This window comes from Pantherophis guttatus, chromosome 17 (genome assembly GCF_059756535.1).
Source record: "Pantherophis guttatus breed Tessera chromosome 17, ASM5975653v1, whole genome shotgun sequence".
NCBI lineage: Eukaryota > Metazoa > Chordata > Lepidosauria > Squamata > Colubridae > Pantherophis > Pantherophis guttatus.
Window position 1 is genome coordinate 13,427,374 of NC_142079.1, and position 25,127 is coordinate 13,452,500.

The following is a 25,127-nucleotide window of genomic DNA, read 5'->3' on the forward strand; positions in this document are numbered from 1 at the left end:
GTATAGTACTGCAGGCTACTTCTGCTGACTGCCGGCTGACTGCAATTTGGCAGTTCAAATCTCACCAGGTTCAAGGTTGACTCTTTAGTGTCTTTAGTTGACGTCCTTCCTAGGTCGGTAAAATGAGGACCCAGATTGTCGGGGGCAAGAGGCTGATTCTGTAAAGTACGGTAAAGCACTGTAAAGCGGTATATAAGGCTAAGTGCTACTGCTATTGCTCTTCCTTTTCCCTTCCCTCCTTCCTTCCTTCCTTGCACAGTGGTTAGAATGCAGTATTGCAGGCTAATTTTGCCCACTGTCAGCAGTTCAATCCTGACTGACTCAAAGTTGACTCAGCCTTCCATCCTTCCAAAGTCAGTAAAATGGGGATCCAGTTTTTTGGGGGCAAGAGGCTGACTCTTTAAACTGCTTAGAGAGGGCTGTAAAGCACTGTGAAGCGGTATATAAGTCTAAGTGTTATTGCTATTGCTTTTCCTTTTCCCTTTCCTTCCTTCCTTCCTTCCTTTGCACTATGGTTAGAATGCAGTATTGCAGGCTAACTCTGCCAACTGCCAGCAGTTCGAGTCTCATTGGCTCAAGGTTGACTCAGCCTTCCCTCTTTCTGAGACTGGTAAAATGAGGACCCAGATTGTTGGGGGCAATAGGCTGATTCTCTAAACCACTTAGAGAGGGCTGGAAAGCACTGTGAAGTGATTGCTGTCCTTCCTTCCTTCCTTCCTTCCTTCCTTCCTTCCTTCCTTCCTTCCTTCCTTCCTTCCTTCCTTCCCTTGCATGGTGCACAGTGGTTAGAAAGCAGCATTGCAGGCTGACTCTGCCCACTTCCACCAGTTCAGGGTTGACTCAGCCTTCCGTCCTTCCGAGGTGGGTAAAATGAGGAACCAGATTGTTGGGGGCCAGAGGCTGACTCGGTAAACTGCTTAGAGAGGGGCTGTAAAGCGGTATTTAAATCTAAGTGCTATTGTTATTCATCTTCCTTTTCTCCTTCCTTCCTTCCTTCCTTCCTTCCTTCCTTCCTTCGCACAATGGTTAGAATGCAGTATTACAGGCTAATTCTGCCAACTGCCAGCAGTTCGGTTCTCACCAAGTTAAGCTTGACAGCCTTCCATCCTTCCGAGGTCAGTAAAATGAGGACCCCAGATTGTTGGGGGCAAGAGGCTGACTATGTAAACCGCTTAGAGAGGGGCTGTAAAGCACTGTGAAGCGGTATATAAGTCTAAGGGCTATTGCTATATAACAAACTGAACATGCTTTGGCTCCCAAGATCAGACAAGAACAAGACCAGCTCTGAGTCTTGCTTTCGTTCCTTGCATATCAGGTATGGTTGGCTGGGCCACCCCACGTGCGAAACAACAGTTTGCGAACCCCAATATCTTGGCTTTGCCCAGCCTGCTATGACAAACCTAGATGACAAAGTCCGGCTTCCAGATTGTTCTGACCAAGGCTTCCTGAGACAGTAACAATCACATGATTAGTCCCAAAAACCCTCTTTTTATTTCCACGGCTGTGAAATAATTCATTCACAGCCCGTACTGAGTCCCGAAGAGTTTGTAAAGAGTCCGACAGAAGTCTGCCACAGTCTTTTGTGATAAGGCTGATAAGCACCCACCTTTATCTCCCTTGAAATGCTGCCAAGGACCTAATTGGCAATTAGCTTTGCAAGGCCAAACGGAGCACAGAATCAAAATGGAGCTTCAGAATTTAAACCGACCAGAATGAACAAAGTTGCTTCCTGCAAAGGCTCATGTGCCTTTGCTCTTCCTTTATATCTTATAGGAGGGGCCAATCATCTCCAAGCCTTACTCCCGAGTCGCCCCTTTTGTCTTAACTGTTCTTGCCTTCTGGCAGTTCTGCGCATGCGCACACTGGGAACAGGCTCCCCCTGTTCCTCTGCCTTGCTGACGTCAGACTCTGGAGGCTCCGGAGTCAGCACATAACTCCCAGATGGCCCTGGCTCCCTCTCTGCCTCTGATGCAGAGCCCTCGTCCGAGCCTTCCCCAGACTCCAGGGCTGGCCCATGTTCCTCCCCAGCCTCCTCACTGTCCAACACTGCTGCCAGTCCGGCAGGCCGCCGGCAGACCACAACACAGATAGCCAAGCTAACCATTCTAGGTTTAAATAGGATCAGTAAATTGCAACCCTTGCGAAGGGACTTGTGCGCAATGGGGAATTTAAAAAAAAAAAAAAGAGCCAACCGTGTGTGCTCATTAACCAAGATTTATCGTTCATACGCTTTGCAAACGCAGCCCCGTTCTCTACCTCCAACCGACGAAACCAATATCCAGCCAGCTTGCGAGTTATTTTGAATTTTAACAAAGAAGTCGCCCTTCTAATCCCCTTCTGCTCAGCTGCGGCTTATTAGAAAACGGGTCTCTGATAGCTCCCCGTCACATTCTCATCTCTAAAATTGCCTATTCTCTCTTGCTCTGCTCCCCCCTAAATGGTCGCTGGGAACAAAAGGCTTCTATTCTGCCATCACAGCAAGCTTTTATGTACTTTAAGTTGCTGGGCAACAGTCCGTTTTGCCACCCACAGGTATTTGCCTTCAAATGGGCTGAGAAGCAAAACAGAGACAAAGGAAAGGAATAATAAAGCAATTTGCAATGGTTCCTTAAGGGGCTATTAACATTCACAGCAGCCCCCCCCCCACTGCCTTTACAGATTCTAAGATGCTTCAAAGCCCACTTGAATCTTATCCCAGAGCCTCTCTGACTTCAGGTTCAATCAATCAGAATAGCGCTGGAAGGGACCTTGGAGGTCTTCTAGTCCAGCCCCCCCTGAAATGGTACAGATCCTGTACCATTTCAGTCAGGTGGGCTGTCCAGTCTCTTTTTGAAAACCTCCAGTTGTTGGAGCACCCACGATTTCTGGAGGTGGGCCATTCCACTGGTTAATTGTCCTCGCTGTCAGGAATCTTCTCCTTAATTCCAGGTTGCTTCTCTCCTTGATGAGTTTCCATCCGTCGTTTCTGGTCTTGCCTTCTGGTGCTTTGGAAAGTAAATTGACCTTCCCTCTTCTTTGTGGCAGCTCCTCAAATACTGGAATACTGCTGTCATGTCACCCCTAATTCTTCTTTTCTCTAGATTGGCCATGGCCAAATCCTGCTTCTTAGAACAATTAATCAGTGGAACAACTTGCCTCCAGAAGTTGTGAATGCTCCAACACTGAAATTTTTTAAGAAGATGTTGGATAACCATTTGTCTGAAGTGGTGTAGGGTTTCCTGCTTAAGCAGGGGGTTGGACTAGAAGTCCTCCAAGGTCCCTTCCAACTCTGTTATTCTATTCTATTCTGTTCTGTTCTGTTCTGTTCTGTTCTGTTCTGTTCTGTTCTGTTCTGTTCTACTCTACTCTACTCTACTCTACTCTACTCTACTCTACTCTACTCTACTCTACTCCACTCCACTCCACTCCACTCCACTCCACTCCACTCCACTCCATTCCATATTTTCTATTCTATTCTATTCTATTCTATTCTATTCTATTCTATTCTATTCTATTCTATCCTATTCTATTCTATTCTATTCTATTCTATTCTATTCTACTCTACTCTACTCTACTCTACTCTGTTCCATTCCATTCCGTATTTTCTATTCTATTCTATTCTATTCTATTCTATTCTATTCTATTCTATTCTATTCTACTCTACTCTACTCTACTCTACTCTACTCTACTCTACTCTACTCTACTCTACTCCACTCCACTCCACTCCACTCCACTCCACTCCACTCCACTCCACTCCATTCCATTCCATATTTTCTATTCTATTCTATTCTATTCTATTCTATTCTATTCTATTCTGTTCTGTTCTGTTCTATTCTATTCTGTTCTATTCTATTCTATTCATGATAACAGTATTCCAGTATTTGAGGGGCTGCCAAAAAGAAGAGGGAGTCAACTTATTTTTCAAAGCACCAGAAAGCAAGACAAGAAACAAGGGATGGAAACTAATCAAGGAGAGAAGCAACCTGGAATTGAGGAGAAACTTCCTAACTGTGAGGACAATTAACCAGTAGAATAGTTTGCATCTAGAAATCATGGGTGCTCCATCACTGGAGGTTTTTAAGAAGAGACTAGAGAGTCACTTAGCTGAAATATTATAGGTTCTCCTGGTTGAGCAGGGGGCTGGACTAGAAGACTTCCAAGGTCCCTTCCAGATCTATTCTACTCATCCCCAGATCTGATCCTGCTTAATCCTTTGAAGTCAGCTAAAATCTGAACTAAAGTGAACTCTGATGATCTGGTTTTGGAAAGTGGCTTTCTGAAAACACAAGATCAAGCTCTCACTGTCCACAGATTATTAAAAGACAACGCCTGTGGTCTATATATTGTGTTACTCTGGACATTTTGTTCAGAGAAGGCTTTTGGGGGAGTGGGGTTATGGGGGGGGGGTTGAATCTTCTAAACTTATAGCAAGCTAAGGAGAGCTCTGAAGGCAGATCAAATATAAATATTTATTCTACAGGCAACAACAATATTTGCTATTGCGAAACAGATCTTGTGGTGTGTTTTTTTTTTATTTACATTGTTAATCAATCCAAAAACAATTAATGGAAAAGGGTCAGAGTATTAATTAACTCGAAATTCATTTCAGGTAGCTTGAAACAAGGCAGAAACTGCTGCTTCTAATGTCTATGTTACTGTGACGACCAGGATTTTCACGGATTAGCAACATCTCCTGCATCCACCCCAAGTTTATGACGAACTGAAATTTTGCAATGCGCTTTGATTCAACCTTTTTTCCCCCTCCCTCTTCTCTGCCAGATAAAAATTACATTTCAGTGCTGCTTTAACCCCAGGATTTTTCTATTATTATTATTAATATGGAGATGTGTGTGTTGGTTTTTTTTGTTTGTTTGTTTGTTTGTTTGTTTTTTGGTAATGCAGCTCTAAACAGAATGTAAGTCGCATAAACAGAGTCTCTGTGAGCCTGGCAGTATATATACATTTAAATTCTCATCATCGGAAACGGATCGTAAATTTGCCTTTGACACCAGAAAGTAATAGGATTCATTGGCCAGCACAAAATGCTATCTATTCTTTTGACCCAAAGAAAGCTTTATTTCTTTAGGCTAGAGAAAACTTATGCAAACTCTATCTGTGTTTGAATATTGGATGGAGTTCACTCAAAACCAGGCCTTTAAGTCCCAAGAGCATAAAACATACAAATATTGGCTTTAAGGTAATGCTGCATTTCTTGTCATTCCCATTGTGTGTTTGTTATTTTGCTTGCCGCCCAGAGTTCCTCTTGGCAGAAAATAAGTAAGTAAATAAGTAAAATTCCATTGCATTCAATTCTCAGCCGAAGCAATTGCTTTTAGACTTGACGCCTTAAGGGAGAAAACTCTCAAGGCTTGGGAAAGAATCATATAATTTCTCTATGGTTGTCTTTGATAACGAGTAGAATAGCTTGCCTCTTCGAGTGGCGGGTGCTTCATTGCTGGAAGTTTTCAAGAAGAGATTGGACAGCCACTTGCTCATGATGCTACAGTTCTACAGATGTTGTAAGGTAGCCAGAGGATGAGATAGAACATAGAATCATAGGGCTGGAACGGACCTCAGAGGTAGATACAGATCAACAGAGTTGGAAGGGATCTTGTAGGTCATCTATTCCAACCCCCCACCCAAGCAGGAGACTCTAAACCATTTCCGACAGAGGGCAGTCCAGTCTCTTCTGGAAAGCCTCCAGGGATGAAGCTCCCACAACTTCCGAAGGCAACTTCTGTTCCATGGGTTGATTGTTCTCACTGTCAGGAAATTTCTCCTTATTTCCAGGTTGAATCTCTCCTTGATCAGTTTCCATCCATTGTTCCTTGTCTGGCCTTCGGGTGCTTTGGAAAACAGCTTGACCCCCTCCTCTCTGTGGCAGCCCCTCAAGTATTGGAAGACTGCTCTCCTGTCTCCCCTGGTCCTTCTCTTCACTAGACCAGCCAGGCCCAGTTCCTGCAACTGTTCATCGTATGTGTTAGCTTCCAGTTCCCTCATCATCCTGGTTGTTCTTCTCTGCACTCTTTCTAGAGTCTCAACATCTTTTTTATAGTGTGGTGACCAGAACGGGATGCAGGATTCTAGGTGTGGTCTTACTAAGGCTTTATAGAGTGGTATTATTACCTCCCTTGATCTTGATTGTTTCCTTCTGTTAATGCAATTTAGGATTGCGTTGGCTTTTATGGCTGCTGCTGCACACTCCTGGCTCATGTTTAATTGGTTGTCCACTAAGACTCCAAGATCCCTCTCACAGTCACTGCTATTAAGCCTGGTTTCACCCAGTCTATATGTGTACTTTTCGTTTTTCTCGCCTACGTGTAAGACTTACCTTTTCTCTACATTGAATTTCATTTTGTTAGATAGGGCCCAGTCCCTTTTCAAGGCAGGAGGCCTAATACCATCCAGGTCAAATGGTTGTCCAGTCTAATTTTGAAAACCTCCAGTGATGGAGCGGCCATAACTCCAGGAGGCAAATTATTCTATTGATAGTTCTCACTGTCAGGAATTTTCTCCTTAGTTCAAGGTTGGATCTCTCCTTCATAAGCCTCCATCTGTTACTTCTTGTCCTGCTCTCAGGACCCTTTTTAACAGTAATAGAGTTGGAAGGGACCTTGGAGGTCATCTAGACCAACCCCCTGCTCACGCAGGAGACCTGTACTAGGGATTCGAACCGCCGAACTGCCAATGTTTCTGATCGACAAGCTTGGTGTCTTAGCCACTAAGCCACCTAGTCAGGCTTTGGAGAATAGGTTGACACACACACACACACACACACACACACACACACACACACCTTCTTCTCTGTGACAGCCCCTCAAATACTAGAAGACAGTTGTCATGTCCCCCGTAATCCTTCTCTTTGATAGTCTAGACATTCCTGTTTCCCTTAACCGTTCATCACAGAACCCTCTTTTTTTAACTATGTCCTGGAGGATCAGAAGAGAGAAATGGATCAAGTGATGATAAAGATGGTCTGTGATCATGTTGAGAGCTAGAACTAAAAAGAAAAAAAAGAACCCTCTTGGCAGATCTAGAACACAGAAGAAACAAGAGAACTCAACACGTTCTGAAAACGACCCGAGATATTCAGTGGGGATATACTGGCAAGACAGAGGAACTGCAAACTAACTTTTATTCCTGATGGCCTGGATTTCTTCTCACCATCATAGCCACCTAATTTTAAAGGGTGTGCTTGTTCCTACAGGATGTTGAAAACCAGCCCCAAAGGGCATAAAGTGGGGTGATTTTGCTATACTTTGTAAAGCAGCAATGGGTAACATTGGCCTCTGGTCATGCTGCCTGCATCTTCCCTGAATCATGAATGAGTAGAGTAGAGTAGAGTAGAGTAGAGTAGAGTAGAGTAGAGTAGAGTAGAGTAGAGTAGAGTAGAGTAGAGTAGAGTAGAAATAGAAATAGAAATAGAAATAGAAATAGAAATAGAAATAGAGATAGAGATAGAGATAGAGATAGAGATAGAGATAGAGATAGAGATAGAGATAGAGATAGAGATAGAGATAGAGTAGAGTAGAGTAGAGTAGAGTAGAGTAGAGTAGAGTAGAGTAGAGTAGAGTAGAACAGAACAGAACAGAACAGAACAGAATAGAATAGAATAGAATAACAGAGTTGGAAGGGACCTTGGAGGTCTTCTAGTCCAACCCCCTGCTTAGGTAGGAAACCCTACAACACTTCAGACAAATGATTATCTAACATCTTCTTAAAAACTGGAGCATTCACTGGAAGTTTTTAAGAAGATGCTGGATAACCACTGAAGCATGAACAAATCTCTCAACAAAAATCTGGGATTCCAGTACAAGAATTCCACATCCTCCACAAACTGGCCATCTGAGTGCACCTGTCCACACCACCCACGGTGACAAAAGTACAGTCAAGTCACAGATGACTTGATGAACTGAAGCTCAAGGCCAAACTTCAAAGTAAACAGCGGTCCCCAAGGATGCTCTGGGCATGCCTGGCTTAAGTCTTACGCCACAGATCTTTCCAAAGGTGGGATATGGAGAGGCCATTGTTACAAACCACAAAAGGAAAGCCATGTCGGACACGTCAGTTCAAGAGAAAGCAGACCGACACGTCGATAAAAGCTGCTGTTCTCCCCAACTCGGACATGTCCGCACACACCCTCGTGCGCCGAGTCTTAATGAGAAAAGACACCTGTGGCTGCACACAAGCACATACGCAACTCGGCTTTCTTACCAGTTCTCGGCATGGGGATCAATGCGCTCGCACACAATGGTAGCCGTCGTCTGTGTCCGTCCATTGTCAACATCTTGTTGAACTTGCCACCGGTGTGGATCAATGACTCGTATGTCGATGATCTTCACACCTGGGGCAGCCTTAACTCTGCCGGGAAAAGCAACAGAGATGGGTTAAGTCCTGAACAATTAAGGCAAAGAAGAGAGAAACATTTCCAAGTGTTAACAAATCTTTGGGTACTGCAGGCCCCAGGCAATGATGGCAAACCTTTTCGGCACCGAGTGCCCGAACCGGAACGTGTGTGCATGTGCACACGCTGGAGCATCATAAACCCAGACCAACTGGGCGGTGCGCATGCCCGTTTTTTGGCTATTTTTCGGGCCATTTTCAGGTAGTTTTTCAAGCCGTTTTCAGGCTGTTTTCTGGGCTGTTTTCCAGGCCATTTTGGGGGCATTTCCAGGCCATTTTTGGCCCTAAAAACAACCTGAAAATGGCCCTGAAAACAACCTGAAAAAGGCCCAAAAACAGCTTGTTTTTTGCCCGGTTTTTTTGCCCATTTTCAGGCCATTTTCCAGGCTGTTTTCCAGGCCATTTTCAGGCTGTTATTTGGACAATTTTGGCCTGAAAAATGACCTGAAAACTGCCCAGAAAACAACCTGAAAAAGGTCTGAAAACAGCCTGAAAAACAGCCTGTTTTTTGCCCGGTTTTTTTGTCCGGTTTCAAGCCATTTTCCTTTTCTTTCTTTTTTTAATTTTAAAAAACAAACTTTATTAAATTTAAAAAGATAAAATTATATAAAACATTCACGACCTTAAAATACAATCAACGATACTAATCACAACCAACAAACAAGTATATATGGTATATATTCAGGCCGTTTTCCAGCGCTCCAGCACCCGCAAAGACCGCATGCATGCTGGAAACCAGAAAATTAGCTGGCGACGGCAAGCATGCCCACAGAGAGGGCTCTGTGTGCCACCTCTGGCACACATGCCATAGGTTTGCCATCACGGCACCAGAGCAATAGCTGGATGGAGCTTTGATATCAGGGGTGAAATGCTCCCGGTTCGGACCGGATCGCCTGATCCAGTAGCGATGGAGGCGGGTGGTTCGGAGAACCGGTAGCAAAAATCCCTGCCCCCCCCCCATGCCCAGCTGAGCCGTGTGATTATCAGAGGCTTTTTTTCTTTTAAATGCCTCTGATGATCCAAGCTGAGTTGCCTGATCGTCAGAGGCATTTAAAAGAAAAAAAAGCCTCTGACGATCAGGCAACTCAGCTGGGATTGTCAGAGCCTTTTGAAAGCATTTTTTTACAACCTCTTCGCGAGGTTGTCGAAAAAATGGTTTTAAAAGTAAAAAAGAAATTGGCCACGCCGACCCAGTCACATTACCCCACCACCACCAAGCCACGCCCACAGAACCGGTAGTAACAAATTTTACATTTCACCACTGTTTGATATGTCCCTCACCCCTGGGAGAACACGGGACAATCCGTCCAAAGTGAATGAGCTCCTTCTCCCAAGCTTCTCCTAAGGTCCTTTTCTTTCACCCGGAGGCTCACCTTGTGAGCTTCTGTTCTGCAGTTACACTGTCTATTTCCAGCTCGTGTCGTCCTAAATTTCCCTTTGCAAAGCACTTATTTGGATAGTCTTAAAATGGATGTGAACGTGACTGAAGGACGAACCTCCCTTTTTAATCCTAGATTTTAAACCCAAGGGCAGCAGAGGACAGGTCAAATGGGACCATGAGATCCTCATCCAAGCAGGAGCAAAATCCTCAGCCCCCCCCCTTTTTTTTTTCATGGAGGTGGGGGAAAGGTTGGAAGGATTTTAAAAGTCAAAATGGGTGTATCAAATGCCATGGAGGTTTAAGGCAGTGGTGAAATCCAAATCTTTTTACTACCGGTTTTGTGGGCATGGCTTGGTGGGCGTGGCAGGGGAAAGATACTGCAAAATCTCCATTCCCTCCCCACTCTTGAGCCAACCAGAAGTGGTATTTGCTAGTTTTCCGAACTACTCAAAATTTCCGCTACCGGTTCTCCAGAACCTGTCAGAACCTGCTGGATTTCACCCCTGGTTTAAGGCCTTTATTGTCCCCCAGATGGGGGAAAAACTGGTGGGTTTGCAACTAATTTTCCATGTTCACAAGCTGTCTTTAAGAGCAGTGTGTCAGGGGTTCCAATTAATGCACCCATCAAAATCAGAACTCCGAGGCAGGCAAGTTCCTCAAAGAACAGTTTTATTGGATACATCATATTGGCACAACTGGTGAAAGCCAACTCTGAAAATCCCCGCGGCTTTCACCTAATGAGAAGTAAAAGTTTCCCCTTTTCCCCCCAGGCCACTTGGTCACACTATCCAATCCAGTTGCCAGCCGGTTGCTTGGTTACTTCCCTCCTCCTCTGGCCCACCACCTATGAGAATGACCTTGGTTCCCACAGGTAAACTTTATTGTTTTGGCTACAAAAGCCGATTTAACTATTTTTCCCCCTCCCTCTGTTGTATCCAAGCCTCCAAGATGGCCCCAAACAGATTCGCCTCAGGGTTGACACAGTGGAGAATTCTAGTTGGGTTTATTTTCCTCACCTACTTCTCCACCAGTCTGTTGGTTCCAAACATTTGGTCCTGCGGGTTTGGTTTTCTTATTATTATTATTTGCCTCCTGCTATTTATGTTGACATGGCAAGGATGTAATTGCTTATCAAAGCTCTGCGTTCCAGGCAAACCAGCGTAACCTGGGACCGGGAGAGCAACAAGCATCAGACAACAACATTTTTAGGAAAACGTACAAGCAGAAACACTGTTAACAAGTGTCATGCTTCACTTATCAACCTTGCTGGAGCTCCAGGGTAGGGAATTCAATTCTAGAAAAACATCTACTCAGGCCGTGCAAGTAAAGGGTATGTACCTGAAGGAGGCAAACTAAGAGATCCCACCGTTGTTCTTTGCATTCGGCAAACTCAATAAATGTACACGCATTCACGAATTGGGGAATCATCCTGCATGCAGGTCAACCCGAGGCAGGATAGAAGCAGGACCTTAGTGGAGTTGGTTAATCCTTCTGGTCCTCTAACAATTTTTAATGAATTCCTTGTTACAAGTATGAAAAAAATAATAATAATAAACTCCAAGGTTTAACAGATTTGCTTTCCCAACCAGAGTTTATAGTGGGGGCGGGAGAGAGACCTCCGAAGGGATCCCTAAACAGCAGCTATTGTTGATGTGGTTATTGGGAGATCCGCCTAAAGAGAAATTTTGACATGAAAGTAAGTGGCTGAAAACAGACTGTTTAAATTTTTATGAACCATCGGCTTTACGTTTGTGCGCAGAGGTTCAGCTTGTACGAGCTTGTTTTTACATTGGATTTGAGAGGATGGCGTGTTTCTTTCCAGCTGGAATTATTTCTTTTTTTTTTTTTTCATCTGCATGGCTCAGGGCCAAAACAAAACAATTGAACTGAAGCAGGAACTGGGAAATCAATCAGCTAGTTGACAATGCTAACAGGATTAGGCTGCAATCTGGTGTCCGTTTACTCTTAACAAGGAGGCCCACTGGGTTGGAAGCTCACTTACTCCCAGGTAAGGGAGTAGGTTGCAGCCATTTATCTATTAATAAAGCAGTTATTTGGACAAGGCAGAAACCACTGTGGGGAAAGTACTATTTCTAAACCGTGAAAAGCAGATGGATTTTTAGGGAGGATTTATTTATTTAGTTTTAACTTCATGTTATAGTTACAGTGGGACAGTAAATGAATATCACAGCTTTGAGAGTAGAGTAGAGTAGAGTAGAGTAGAGTAGAGTAGAGTAGAGTAGAGTAGAGTAGAGTAGAGTAGAGTAGAATTAGAATGGAATGGAGTAGGTTAGGTTAGGTTAGGTTAGGTTAGGTTAGGTTAGGTTAGGTTAGGTTAGGTTAGGGTAGGGTAGGGTAGGGTAGGGAAGAGAAGAGAAGAGAAGAGAAGAGAAGAGAAGAGAAGAGAAGAGAAGAGAAGAGAAGAGAAGAGAAGAGAAGAGAAGAGATTTTGATTTTGATTTTGAGGCTGCCCACCTCTGCTGTCAATCATGCAGTGAACAAGGAGGAATTAACCTTGGCCTAAGTAAGAGCTTCGATTTCAGAGCTCTTTGATGTCACCACAATCCCACCACATGGGACAACCTGTTCAGAACAATCAGGTGAAGCCCTCTTAGGCATGGCACAACACAACTACAGTATTACATCCAAAAACCGAGGCTGTGTTTCTGCCCAGCCCATTCAGTACCTGAGCAATGTCCAGACTGATTAGTATAAAATGGTATAACAAAACTACCAATGTTAGATGTGATGTTCTCTCTCTCCCTCCCTCCCTCCCTCCCTCCCTCTCTCTCGTGTGTAGATAGGTAGGTAGGTAGGTAGAGATGATAGATAGATAGATGATTGATAGATAGATAGATTGATAGATAGATAGATAGATAGATAGATAGATAGATAGATAGATAGATAGATAGAGATAGATAGATAGATAGATAGATAGATAGATAGATAGATAGATAGATAGATAGATAGATAGAAGACAGAGATAGAGACAGAGACAGAGATAGAGAGGTATAGATGTATATGCAGATAACTTCATCTCAGATTTATTACACTTTTAACATCTAAATCAGGAGGATTCTGTCCTATAAATTGAGACTGTTCTGAGGTAATTTAATAGGAAGTTGGTTGTCGAAACGTATAATCACATTTTTAGAACAATGTAATTACACTGAGTGTAATGTGATTTCTTGCCAGTGGGTTTAAAAAGTGCAACATTCACCAATCTTGGGGGTCTTGCATCAAACATGACAACCACAGCAAAATTAGCTTGAGGAAGGATGATAGAGCATTCAATTAATATAAAAAAAAAGGACATTAGAGGGGTTGGGGAAAAACAGCAGGGCACAGCAGAAAATGCAATGACTGTATGCTGACAATGAATGAGCGTCAGTAAGAAGAAAACCTTGCCAAGCAAATTGGGATATTTTTTTGTATTTTAAACATGAGCTCTTAAAAGCTGCCCTTTAGCCTTTGAAACATGAAGCATGAAACAAAGAAGCTATTATCGATGTCAATGATTTTAAAACTGATTAATGGTAGAAAGAGAATGCTTTGGATCTACCTGCTGTGAGGGAGGGAGGGAGAAGGAGGGAGGGAGGGAGGGCGGAAGGAAGGAAGGAAGGCAGAAGGAGGGAGGGAGGGAGGAAGGAAGGAAAAGGAAGGAAGGAATCTTAAATCCATTGTAGGAGCTGTCTGAGGTGCTGAAACTGTATAGTACAAGAGTATGTTTGCTGGACAGGTAGGTAGAAATTGTTAACTGCTCATCACAAAAACTAATGATTGACCATGAAGGGGGCAAGAGAAGTCTTGGTCAATCTGCTTATTTCACTTCAGCCTAATGGAAATATTTTCTTCTTTGGCATTTAGAGGAAAAATCACTTATAACTCTTACATTTCTTCAAGGAGAATTGGATAGTTGCAGTGACAAAATTCTGAAAGATATAAAACCACTCTCCTTCCTTCCTTTCTTCCTTCCTTCCGTCTTTCCTTCCTCACTCACTCTCTCCCACTACTTCTCCTCCTCCTTCTCTGCTCCTCCTCTTCCCCTCCCATTCTCCCTCCTTCCTTCCTTCCCTCCCTCCCCTCCCTCCCTCCCTCCCTTCCTCCCTCTCTTTCCTTCACTCCTCCTGCTTCTCCTCCTTCTCTGCTCCTCCTCCTCCCCTCCCACTCTTCCTCCCTCCCTCCTTCCTTCCTTCCTTCCTTCCTTCCTTCCTTCCTTCCTTCCTTCCTTCCCCCTTTGTATTTTCAAGTCTTCCAAGTTTAACATAAGAAGATGTTTCCAACTTGAGCTCAGGGAAACTCGTGCAAATAAGCAAAATTCCTTCTCTGGGTCTGAGTCCTCTATCTAGACAACTTTTGGTTTCAAACCATTTCTTTAATATCTATATCTATATCTATCTATCTATCTATCTATCTATCTATCTATCTATCTATCTATCTATCTCTATCTATCTCTATCTATCTATCTATCTATCTACATCTATATATCTATATCTATATCTATATCTATATCTATATCTATATCTATATCTATATCTATATCTATATCTATATCTATCTATCTATCTATCTATCTATCTATCTCTATCTATCTATCTATCTATCTACATCTATATATCTATATCTATATCTATATCTATATCTATATCTATATCTATATCTATATCTATCTATCTATCTATCTATCTATCTATCTATCTATCTATCTATCTCTGGTTAAATATGCACATCAGCACAACTGTGACCCTCCTCCGCTAATGATAAAAGAGGGAAGTTCAGCCGTTGGGGGATATGTCAGCAAGATTTACCATCAGAAGAGTAGGGCTCTGGGGTTGTCAACAATTCCCTGGGGGGCCACGTCAACATGCCATCCTTAACCTCACACCTGGTGGTCTTAATATATCCTGGCAGACTTGAATTCTCCGTCTTTCTGCAGGCAGGAACCAGCCGCCTCTGAAGGGAGAGGGGAGGCCTGCTATTTCCCCAGCCACACGCCCAAGTGAATTGTCACAGCTGATCATGTCCATTTCTTATTCCCAGCAGTCCTCTGTCAGTCACGCTCAACAAGAGTGTGGAAATTCAATTTGTCAACTGGTGATCCTTAAGTGATCGATAATTACCTGTAATTAAGCTGCAATTTCAATGCTACAGCAAAGAAGCGTCGCCTAGAATGAGAAATTGAGGGCAGAAGAGAGAGCCTGGGAGATCCTATCCTTCAAATCAATTTCCCTGCCTCTGAGATCGGTTAAAAAACTGCTTCTGGTTTTCGGTTGTGTTTGGCAAACCTCAAGAAAGGCCATTTCTCCCGCAAGAGAAAAGGCTGCGCTTGGACTTAAAATGTAGGATTTGAGAAAAATTTATGTAACGGAGAAGATTGCAGAGACGCAGTCATTAAATATGTTTCCTGGTGGAATTTATATTAACAGCTATAAATCTGGGAAAGAGTTGCTTTTTAAAAAAAAAAAAAAAGTTGTGTCTGCTTGCAAAAAATGCAGCGGAAAATGGTTGAGAATGGTGGACTAAAATACCGACCTATTCACCAAGAAAATAAAACCACTGTAATCCTATATCTAAGGTAAAGGTAAAGGTTCCCCCGCACATATGTGCTAGTCGTTCCCGACTCTAGGGGGCGGTGCTCATCTCCGTTTCAAAGCCGAAGAGCCAGCACTGTCCAAAGACGTCTCCGTGGTCATGTGGCCGGCATGACTCAATGCCAAAGGCACACAGAACGCTGTTCCCTTCCCACCAAAGGTGGTCCCTATTTTTCTACTTGCATTTTTTACCTGCTTTTGAACTGCTAGGTTGGCAGAAGCTGGGACAAGTCACAGGAGCTCACCCCGTTACGCGGCCCTCGGGATTTGAACCGCTGAACTGCCGACCTTTCGATCGACAAGCTCAGCATCTTAGCCTCTGAACCACCGCGTCCCAATCCTTTATCTACTAACATAATAAATCCAGGTTAATTTACCTGTCAGGTATTTCCTCATACATGTTGGCAGGTTTGAACTGTAACAAATATCTCTTTACTAGATTATGTGTCCTAATCCAGACACACAGTTCCCAAAACGTACCTTTGATTCATGGCAAATGCCTCACACCAAGTTGTAAAACTTTTTTTTTAAGGGCATTTCCGTTAACTAAACATGTTAATGCATTGGGGGGGAACTGGGGGGGGACACTTGGTAGCATACAGAAGTGGGCTTCATGTAATTTAACAACCGGTTCGCCTAGTACAAAACTGAAAATGTGAGTACATGCACCTTCCGCGCTTACGTGCAGCTTCAAACACACAGTGATTTCATGTGTGCGGCTTCCAGCACACCTTCTCGGGCAGCCGCAGTGAGTAGAGCAGCTCAGGGGCAGAAATCAGCTGGGTGTTGTGATCCAGGCCCAAGTAGGTAGTATTAGATGCAAACAGTTCCAAAACAAACAGACTTTATTAGAACAGCTGAGAATTAACTCATTCTCAGTGTAGTCCAAACTAAATCAAAACAAATTCTTCATAACACAAATTCTTCAGTCTAATCACCAACCTTGGTATAATTAGGCAAACTGCCAAAGGCTTTTCTTGGCAAGAGTGCAGAAGCAGAAGACGCCGACCAGAGATAAGTGCAGCAAGACAAGAACAAGTCTATGAACGTTGTTTTCCGGCAAAGAGCCCAAGAGCCGTTGCTGGTCTTTTAAGCCTTATGGGAGGGGCCAATCATCTCTTGGCCTTACTCCCAAGTCATCCTCTCTGCTTTAGCTGCTCCTGCCTTCTGGCAGCTCTGCGCATGGGTGCACTAGGAACAGGCTCCTCCTGTTCCTCTGCCTCTCTGCTGTCAGCCTCTGGAGGCTCCAGAGTCCGCACATCACCCCCCGATGGCCCTGGCCCCATCTCTGCCTCCGATGCAGAGCCCTCGTCCGGGCCTTCCCCAGCCTCCAGGACTGGCCCCTGTTCTTCCTCAACCTCATCACTGTCCGACTCTGCTGCCAGCTCTGCAAGCTGCTGGCAGACCACAACACTGGGCTGCGTGGGCAGGGCGAGCAAGCCAGAGAGTGAGATATATAGGACGGGATAGCACCAGGGTGGGTGGGCCGCCCAGCCGGTGGTCGGAATCGCCAGTTCGGGCGAACCTGTCTGAACCAGCAGCAGCTCACCTCTGGTAGCATATCAATGCTACTTGACCATTTTTCTGTTTATTTTGCTTTACCCTCAAACGGAATGATTCAACGGGGTTATTCAAAGTCCATGTAAGAGAAGAAACAGGCAGAGACCAGGGCAGAGTCAAGAGGGAAATCAGCCTGGAGTCATTAAGTACCCACAAAAGTCCAACCTCTCTTGAATCCCATTAATTCTTATCGAAATGAATGTCAGGAAAGAAGAACTCAGGACCATACATGAAATTCTAGTTCCATGATGGTGAACCTATGGCACGTGTCGCCTGGCACATGCAGCGTCGCACATTCCTCTTCCGGGTTGCTGGCGCACATGCGTGCGCGACCATCAGCTGGCCTTTTTGCATGCAGCATTTGCCAGAAACTAGAAGAGCTGGTCTTCCGTTTTCCTGCGTGAGCATGCCTGCCAGTGAGCTAGTTGTCGCATGCGCATATGCACCAGAAACCCAGAAGAGTAGCTGGCTGAAACCGGAAGTTCATTTTTGGGTGCGCGCATGCACCCTTGGCTGCAGCCTAGGCACGCGCCAACGCGCTTCAGTGGTGAAATGTAAAATTTGTTACTACCGGTTCTGTGGGCGTGGCTTGGTGGTGGGTAATGTGATTGGGTGGGCGTGGCCAACTTTTTTTTTTTTAACTTTTAACAGCACTTTTTCTACAACCTCTTTGGCCGAAGAGGTTGTAAAAAAATGTTTTTAAAAGGCTCTGACAATCTCAGCTGAGCCGCGCAATCATCAGAGGCTTTTTTTTTTTACTTTTAAAAGCATTTTTTCAGCTGAAGAGGTTGTACAAAAAATGCTTTTAAAAGTTTTTTTAAAAAGCCTCTGATGATCACGCGGCTCAGCTGGGCATAGGGGTGGGGGCACAGGGATTTTTGCTACCGGTTCTCCAAACCACCCGCCACCTTCGCTACCGGATTGGGCGATCCGGTCCGAACTGGGAGCATTTCACCCCTGGTGCGCTCCCTTTTTGGCACTTGGTGCTGAAAAGGTTCACCATCATTGTTCCAGTTAATCTAATTTATTGCTCTTGCCTACATACAAGAATCAACTAATGATCAATGCTAAATTGGCACTAGATGAAAGGATTTTAAGACTTAGACCATTTCTGAGCATGTAACAGCTCCTGGCTATTTCCTCTCTTGACTCCACCCTAGGCTCTGTCTGTTCTTCTACAGTCTATTAAAAAGAGAAAAAATAACCCACCCAGTCTTCCATGCTCAAGAACAACTCTTTAAATAATAAAAAGCCACCATGTATTTAAACTTAGCTATAAGCTTCACTACAGATTCCCATGCAAATAATAATAATAATATATATATATATATAAAATAGAGACCAGAACTGCAAGCAGAAAGACTTATCGGAAGACGCTTAGGTTGAAACAGAAACATTTTCTTTCCATTAAATTGGCCCTTGAAATAAGGGTCACATCTATTTTATTTTTTTTTCCTGAATGCCAGGAACCACAGATGGAAAGTGCAAAATTTATTAATGCTGCTCAAGCAGTGAGGGGAAAGCGGGTTTTTTAATATTTTATTTTATTTTTAAAATAAGTCTCACCCCAAAGGTCAAATCATAACATTTTCAGGTGGGGTGGGGTGGGGGAATGGCAACCTCTATTAAAATGTAAACATCATTCCTTGCCGAGATTAAAAAATGAAGATGACAGCTCGCGAGCCCAGAATGCAAGATGGTCCTCCATGGCAAATCACAGCCTGGCAAAGGAGAGCTTAGTTAGCTGATCCATTTGTAGCCTGAGCCTTCACTTTGCTTCAGGTAATAAATCTCCAATCATCATTTAATGATCCCTAATCCCTTGCGGAGTGGAATGAGAATATATCTGCTGAACGCAACTCCGCATTGGCGACAGGAAGGACATCCGGTCATTTAACACCCTGCTAGCTCCATTCAGTTGCCCGGGTAATAAATCTCCGAGGGTGGAGCACAATTCTGAATATAATAAAACAAGAGTTGAGGGATCCGCGAGTCTGTTAATTATATCGGCAAGTACGGAAGGTGACAGGTCCATTCATGGTGCCTCATTCCAGAACATCTGAAGATGTTCACCTGATCTTCTCCAGCCGGAAAGGAGGCCAATGGATGAGCATGGAAATAAAAAGACTATGTACAGCAGGGGGGGGGGAACGATGGCACTTTTATGACCTGTGGACGTCCACTCCCATGTTGGCTCAGGAATTCTGGGAATTGACATTCACATCGTTCCACACCCGTAATCTGAAAAAGACTTGGTGTTCTTCTCCTGAATCTCCTTTTCTACATAGATTTAAAATATAAAGAGGGCAAGACAAGAAACAATGGTTGGAAACTGATCAAAGAGAGAAGCAACCCTGGAATTTAGGAGAAATTTCCTAACAGTGAGGACAGCTGGCCTCCAGAAATCGTGGGCGCTCCATCATTGGAGGTTTTTAAGAAGAGACTGGATAGTCACTTGTCTGAGGTAGTATAGGTCAGCGATGGCTAACCTTTTTGCCTTGTGCATGCCCACACCCATAATTCTATGCGCCCTGCCCCCGTGCATGCCCCCCCCACTCCTGGCACGGTCCCACCAGAAATTGGCAAACGGACCATTTTCAGCCTCCAGAGGGCCTCTGAGGGGGTGAGGAAGGCCCTTTATGCCCTCCCCTGACTCCTAGAAAGGCTCTGGAGGCTGGGGAGAGCAAAAAACGGGCCTTCCGGTCCAATTGGAAGTTTGCTGTTTCCAGCCTCCGGAGGGCCTCCGAGGGGGTGGGGAAGGCCATCTACGCCCTCCCCAGACACCTAGAAAGGCTCTGGAGTCTGGGGAGAGAGAAAAACAGGCCTTCCCCACCACCCCCCGAGGCCCTCCAGAGGCAGGAAATAGCCTGTTTCCCTATTTCTGGTGGGCCCAGAAGGCCCGAAAATCAGTTGGCAGGTGCACACATGTGCATCGGAGCTGAGCTAGCATGCCCACCGATATGGCTACGCATGCCACCTGTGGCACACGTGCCATAGGTTCACCATCATGGGTATAGGTTCTCCTGCTTGAGCAAGGGGCTGGACTAGAAGACCTCCAAGGTTCCTTCCAGCTCTATTCTATTCTAAAATCTATTTAAACCTTCATGCATTTCTATTTGGACTAAATAAGATCCAAAATCGTTCCATTCCAAGAGGACGCCACGTCAAAATAGCAACTGATCATTCAACTGCTGACCAAAGTCTGTCAGAATTTACGTGTGTCCAGTCTTTAGGGGGGTCCCAGTGTTTGAATACCATGATTAAATGTGAGCTGGATGCAGGAGGACCCAGTTTTAATGACGGAATTGCGGTTCTTTCTGTCAAAAGATGAACCCAGATGGTTGGGATTTTTTTTGGCTAGTATTTGTTTCTTCAAACCAAACTGCCTCACAATCAGGGGGGAGGGCCTTCTCTGTGGGAGCCCCAGCCCTGTGGAATGAACTGCCCCCGGAAATACGTAAGATCTCCGACCTCCGGGTGTTTCGCTGCGCACTGAAGACCCTGCTGTTCCGCCAGGCCGGGCTATCAACATAATAATTTTAAATTGGGGTATTTTAAATTTTTGGGGTTTTAAATTGAGCCAAATCTATTTAATCATTTTAAATTTTTAATTGTTGTTTTGTCTTGTGTTTTTAAATAGGCTGTACACCGCCCTGAGTCCTTCGGGAGAAGGGCGGTATAGAAATAAAATTATTATTATTATTATTATTTATTGGTTAATCTTTAGTGAGATTCACAGCCTTTGAGGCTGGTTAATAGCTCAGCAGCTCGAGTCCTAACCAAGGACCTAGGAACTGTTAAGGTATCGTCGGAGGATGTAAGCTGTTCCGAGTAAGGTGGTTTTTTGTAGAGTCAAAATGCTCAAGTCCGGCAGATTTAGGATTTCTAAATAGCGGGGTAGCCCTTTGGGTATTGCTCCGAGGGCTCCAATTACAATCGGGACAACACACGATTTCTTTTTCCACAGTCGCTCAACTTCAATTTGTAAGTCCCGGTACTTTGTGATTTTTTCTTGCTGCTTATCTTCAATTCGTGCATCACCAGGTATTGCAATGTCAATGAACCATACTTTTTTCTTTTCAACTATTGTTATGTCAGGTGTGTTGTGGATCAAGTGCCTGTCAGTCTGAATCCTAAAGTCCCACAAGATCTTGAGTTTCTCATTCTCTAAAACTTTCTCAACCTGATGTTCCCAGTGGTTTTTGCTGTACTCAAATCCAAACTTCTGACACAATTTCCAGTGAATGATCTTAGCAACGCGGTCATGGCGTTGTAGGTAGTCAGTTTGTGAAATTTTGCTGCACCCACTGATCAGGTGGTCGACTGTCTCATCTTTCTCATTGCAGAGTCGGCATTTGCTGTTGGTGGTAACATGTTGAATTTTTGCCTTCATACAGTTTGTGGCTAGGGCTTGTTCTTGAGCTGCCAAAATAAAGCTTTCTGTTTCTTTTTTCAGTACTCCTGATCTTAACCAGTTCCAAGTTAGTTTCTGGTCAGCTTTGCCTTCAATACTTTTCAAGTATTGGCCATGCAGAGCTTTGTGTTTCCAATTTTCAGCTCGCTGCTCAATTACTTCTTTCTTATATTCTGCTTTTGTTTTAGTTGTCTTTAAAAGGCCTCCTTTATTAATAATAATAATAATAATAATAATAATAATAATAATAATAATAATAATAATAATCAGAGGTGGGTTTCAGCAGGATCTGACCAGTTCTGGAGAACCGGTAGCAGAAATTTTGAGTAGTTCGGAGAACCGGGAGTAAAAATTCTGACCGGCCCCGCCCCCATCTATTCTCTGCCTCCCGAGTCCCAGCTGATCAGGGAGGAAATGGGGATTTTGCAGTATCCTTCCCCTGGAGTGGTGGGAATGGGGATTTTGCAGTATCCTTCCCCTGTCACGCCCACCAAGGCACACCCACAGACCCGTTAGTAAAAAAAATTGAAACCTACCACTGCTCACAATGCTGTTGTGAAGAGGCTGAGCATCAAATAAGCTTTTCCAGAACCCACCAGAGGATAGTTTGAAACTGTAAAACTAATACTAGAATAATAATTTTAAGGTTGAGGGAAAAAAAATAAACTCAATTTGTCACTCTATCTTCTCTGGATAGAATTAGAATCCTCTTGTTGTGTGTGTGTGTGTTTTTTAAAAGAGAGACCAATAGTCATTAGCTTCCGTAAATAAGGTCATTTTTACACGAAGCAGTTCTGTGCATTTTAATTTCCTTCTCTTCAGAAGGAAGAAGGGAAAAAAAAAAAGACAAATAGCAATGGGACTAGAAATCTAATCTCCTGGCAATTTTAAACTTTTAATAAGTGTGGTTACGCTTCGATCTGAACTAGCTGGAGGGGAAAGTTTGTGGGTTGCCTTGTGAGGGAACGCAACGATGTGGTTTGAAATACAGAAATAGCCATCTGGTACCTTGGCAGGTCCTGGATTCTTACTGAACCTTTTAGAGCCATGATGGCGAACCCATGGCACGCATGCCAGAAGTGACATATAGTGCCCTCTCTGTGGGCATGCAAGCCGTCGCCCCAGCTCAACTCCGCCACGCATGCGTACATGCCTCCTACTGACCAGCAGGTCTTCAGGTCTCTGCCGTGCATGTGGGGGGCACATGCGGGGGGCACATGCGCATGTGTGGGCAGCAGGGCACATGCACGGGGGCCATGCAGCATTGCATTATGGGGGTTCGGGCACGCGCTTTGGGCACTCGGTCCGGAAAAGGTTAGCCATCACTGTTTTAAAGAGTACTATTTATATTGTATGCAGTCTTGCATAGATTGTAAGATAATATCCTTCTCAAAAAAAACAAAAAAACCCAACCCATTTCCAGATCTGTCCAGGCATATGGACTTCATCCAGATGGATAGACAGACAAACAAACAGATAAACAGAAAGGCAAATAGATGGAAAGATGGAGGAACGGATAGCCAGACAAGTGGATGGACAGACTGATGGGCAGACAGACAGGTGGATAGACAGACAAACAGGCTGATGGATGGATGGAGAGACAGACAGGTCGACAAACAGATGGAAGAACAAACAGATGGACAGTTAGACAGCATTTTCTGCCTCTCTAGTGACCCCCAACCCAAAATTGGATGTAATTGGAGATTCGTCTTCTGCCAGATTCATCCAAACTGTCAAACTTTTGTTTGAACCAAATATAGTTGATATAATGTTTATTTTATCAAACCTTGTTTTAGGTTACTTTATTATTAAAGCCTTTTTTCTTTTTCTTTTTTTTCTTTTTGAGTCTAGACTACTTTTCTTCTAAATAATTCAAAAGAGAAGATCTAATGCTCTTCAAGATGAAGCCAAACAGATTTTGGACAGATTTTTTGCAAAACTAATCTCTGGTCGAAAATTTTGAGGGCAAATCCTACTTTAAGCATCTGTGTCGTTCTTTGGATTTTTAAAAAATATTCATTGGGAATCTTTTCAAGGACAGAAATGGCAAACTTTGGGGGAATTGGGGATGGGGGGGCAAGGGATTGGCTTCATCATTAATTCTATGTATTCCTTCAAAATAATCTGGACTGAAATCAAAAGTAATGTTGAGGAATCTAGAACCTTCTAGTGAAGGAAGGAAGGAAGGGAAGAAAAAAGAAGGGAAGAAGGGAAGGGGATAGGGGAGGGAGAAGGAGAGGGAGAGTGGGAAAGAGGAGAAGGAGAAGGATTGTGGGGACTTTGGTGCTCTCTGATCTTGGTTGTTTTCTTTCTGATGTTTCATTACCCAACTAGGAATCGTCATCAGTGTTAGGAGGGCTTGGGATTCACAGAGAAAGAAGAAGAGGAGAAGGAAAAGGAGGAGAAGGAGGAGGGAGAGGGAGAAGGAGGAGAAGGAAGAGAAGGAAGAGGGAGAAGGAGGAGAAAGAGGAGGAGAAGGAAGAGGGAGAAGGAGAAGGAGGAGAAAGAGGAGGAGAAGGAAGAGGGAGAAGGAGTAGGAGGAGAAAGAGAAGGAAGATGGAGGAGAAGGAGGAGAAGGAAGAGGGAGAAGGAGAAGGAGGAGAAAGAAAAAGAGCAAGAAAAGGAAGAAGGAGGAGGAGGAGAAAGAGAAGGAAGAGGGAGGAAAAGGAGAAGGAGAAGAAGAAGATATCTTTAATGAGGAGAAGGAAGGAGGTTTCTTCTTAGGAACCTTCATGGGAATTCCTAGGTGCTAGGTTGGTCTAGCTGCTGTTTCCCATCCAGAAAGGGTCTTGCTTGCTGAGATCCTGAGAAAGGAACCCATCCACCTGGAAGGAGCCTTAACTTGGGGAACCCATCCACACAACAGCAGCTAATCGGAAACCTCCAACACGCCGCATGTCAAGCACCTTCTCGATTAGAAGACATTTCCGGTAGGTTTCTCTTCTTGCTGCTCAGGGGTTGTTTGTCCTCCATCTTCCATTTTTCTTGAAGCCCCCCCACCCCAGAAAACCTCCAATACCATTTTTTTTTTCAAATCAATGCCATCTGCCTCGTTTCAGACCTCTCATTACTGAAGCAAAACCAATAGGGAGAAAGCTTTGCATCCTGGATAATACTCTTCTCCCCCCCTCCCCCGCTTCTGTCTTGCCACACGCATCTCTATCCTTTCGGCATATGGGCTCATGTTGGTGAATATTAATTCATAATCCCACCCCTCCCTCCAGACCGTAGCGATGGGTACAAGCCAGCATCCTTGTAATAGTGGGCATCTCACATTAATTTGGTGTAATCTATCGCGCCCAAAGAGGGAAGCGCGAAGAGGTTCCGTTTTCCACAGTGCTGAGCCGGAGAGACCGATGGCTAATGAGATGCTGGTAGTAAATATTGAGCAGTAATAGGTAAGGCGAGCACGCCTGATTTTTAACTTTGCAAAACAAGGGTGCAATCCCTCCTGCACAACAGAAGCTGCGCAAACATCTGGGCTTTTGCTACGACCTGCCAAGAACTGTCATCCTTAATAGCAATAGCACTTAGACTTATATACCGCTTCATAGTGCTTTTACAGCCCCTCTCTAAGTGGTTTACAGAGTCAGCCTCTTGCCACCCAACAATCTGGGTCCTTATTTGACCCACCTCGGAAGGATGGAAGGCTGAGTCAACCCTGAACCGGTCAGGATCAAACTGATGACAGTGGGCAGAGTCAGCCTACAAAACTGCATTCTAACCACTGTGATGGATGGATGGATGGATGGATGGATGGATGGAAGGAAGGAAGGAAGGAAGGAAGGAAGGAAGGAAG

General features: G+C 44.2%; 1 protein-coding gene across 2 annotated transcripts in view; it reads right to left on the reverse strand.

The window, feature by feature from the left end:
• The window catches only part of LOC117676073 (transmembrane protein 132B), a 254,719-nt gene that overhangs the window by 151,381 nt on the left and 78,211 nt on the right, over positions 1 to 25,127 (reverse strand). For both annotated transcript variants that reach the window (XM_087880054.1, XM_087880055.1), the window contains exon 3: positions 8,194 to 8,340. In XM_087880054.1, coding sequence (XP_087736180.1) covers positions 8,194 to 8,340 — 147 coding nt within the window. The remainder of the gene's footprint in view (positions 1 to 8,193; positions 8,341 to 25,127) is intronic.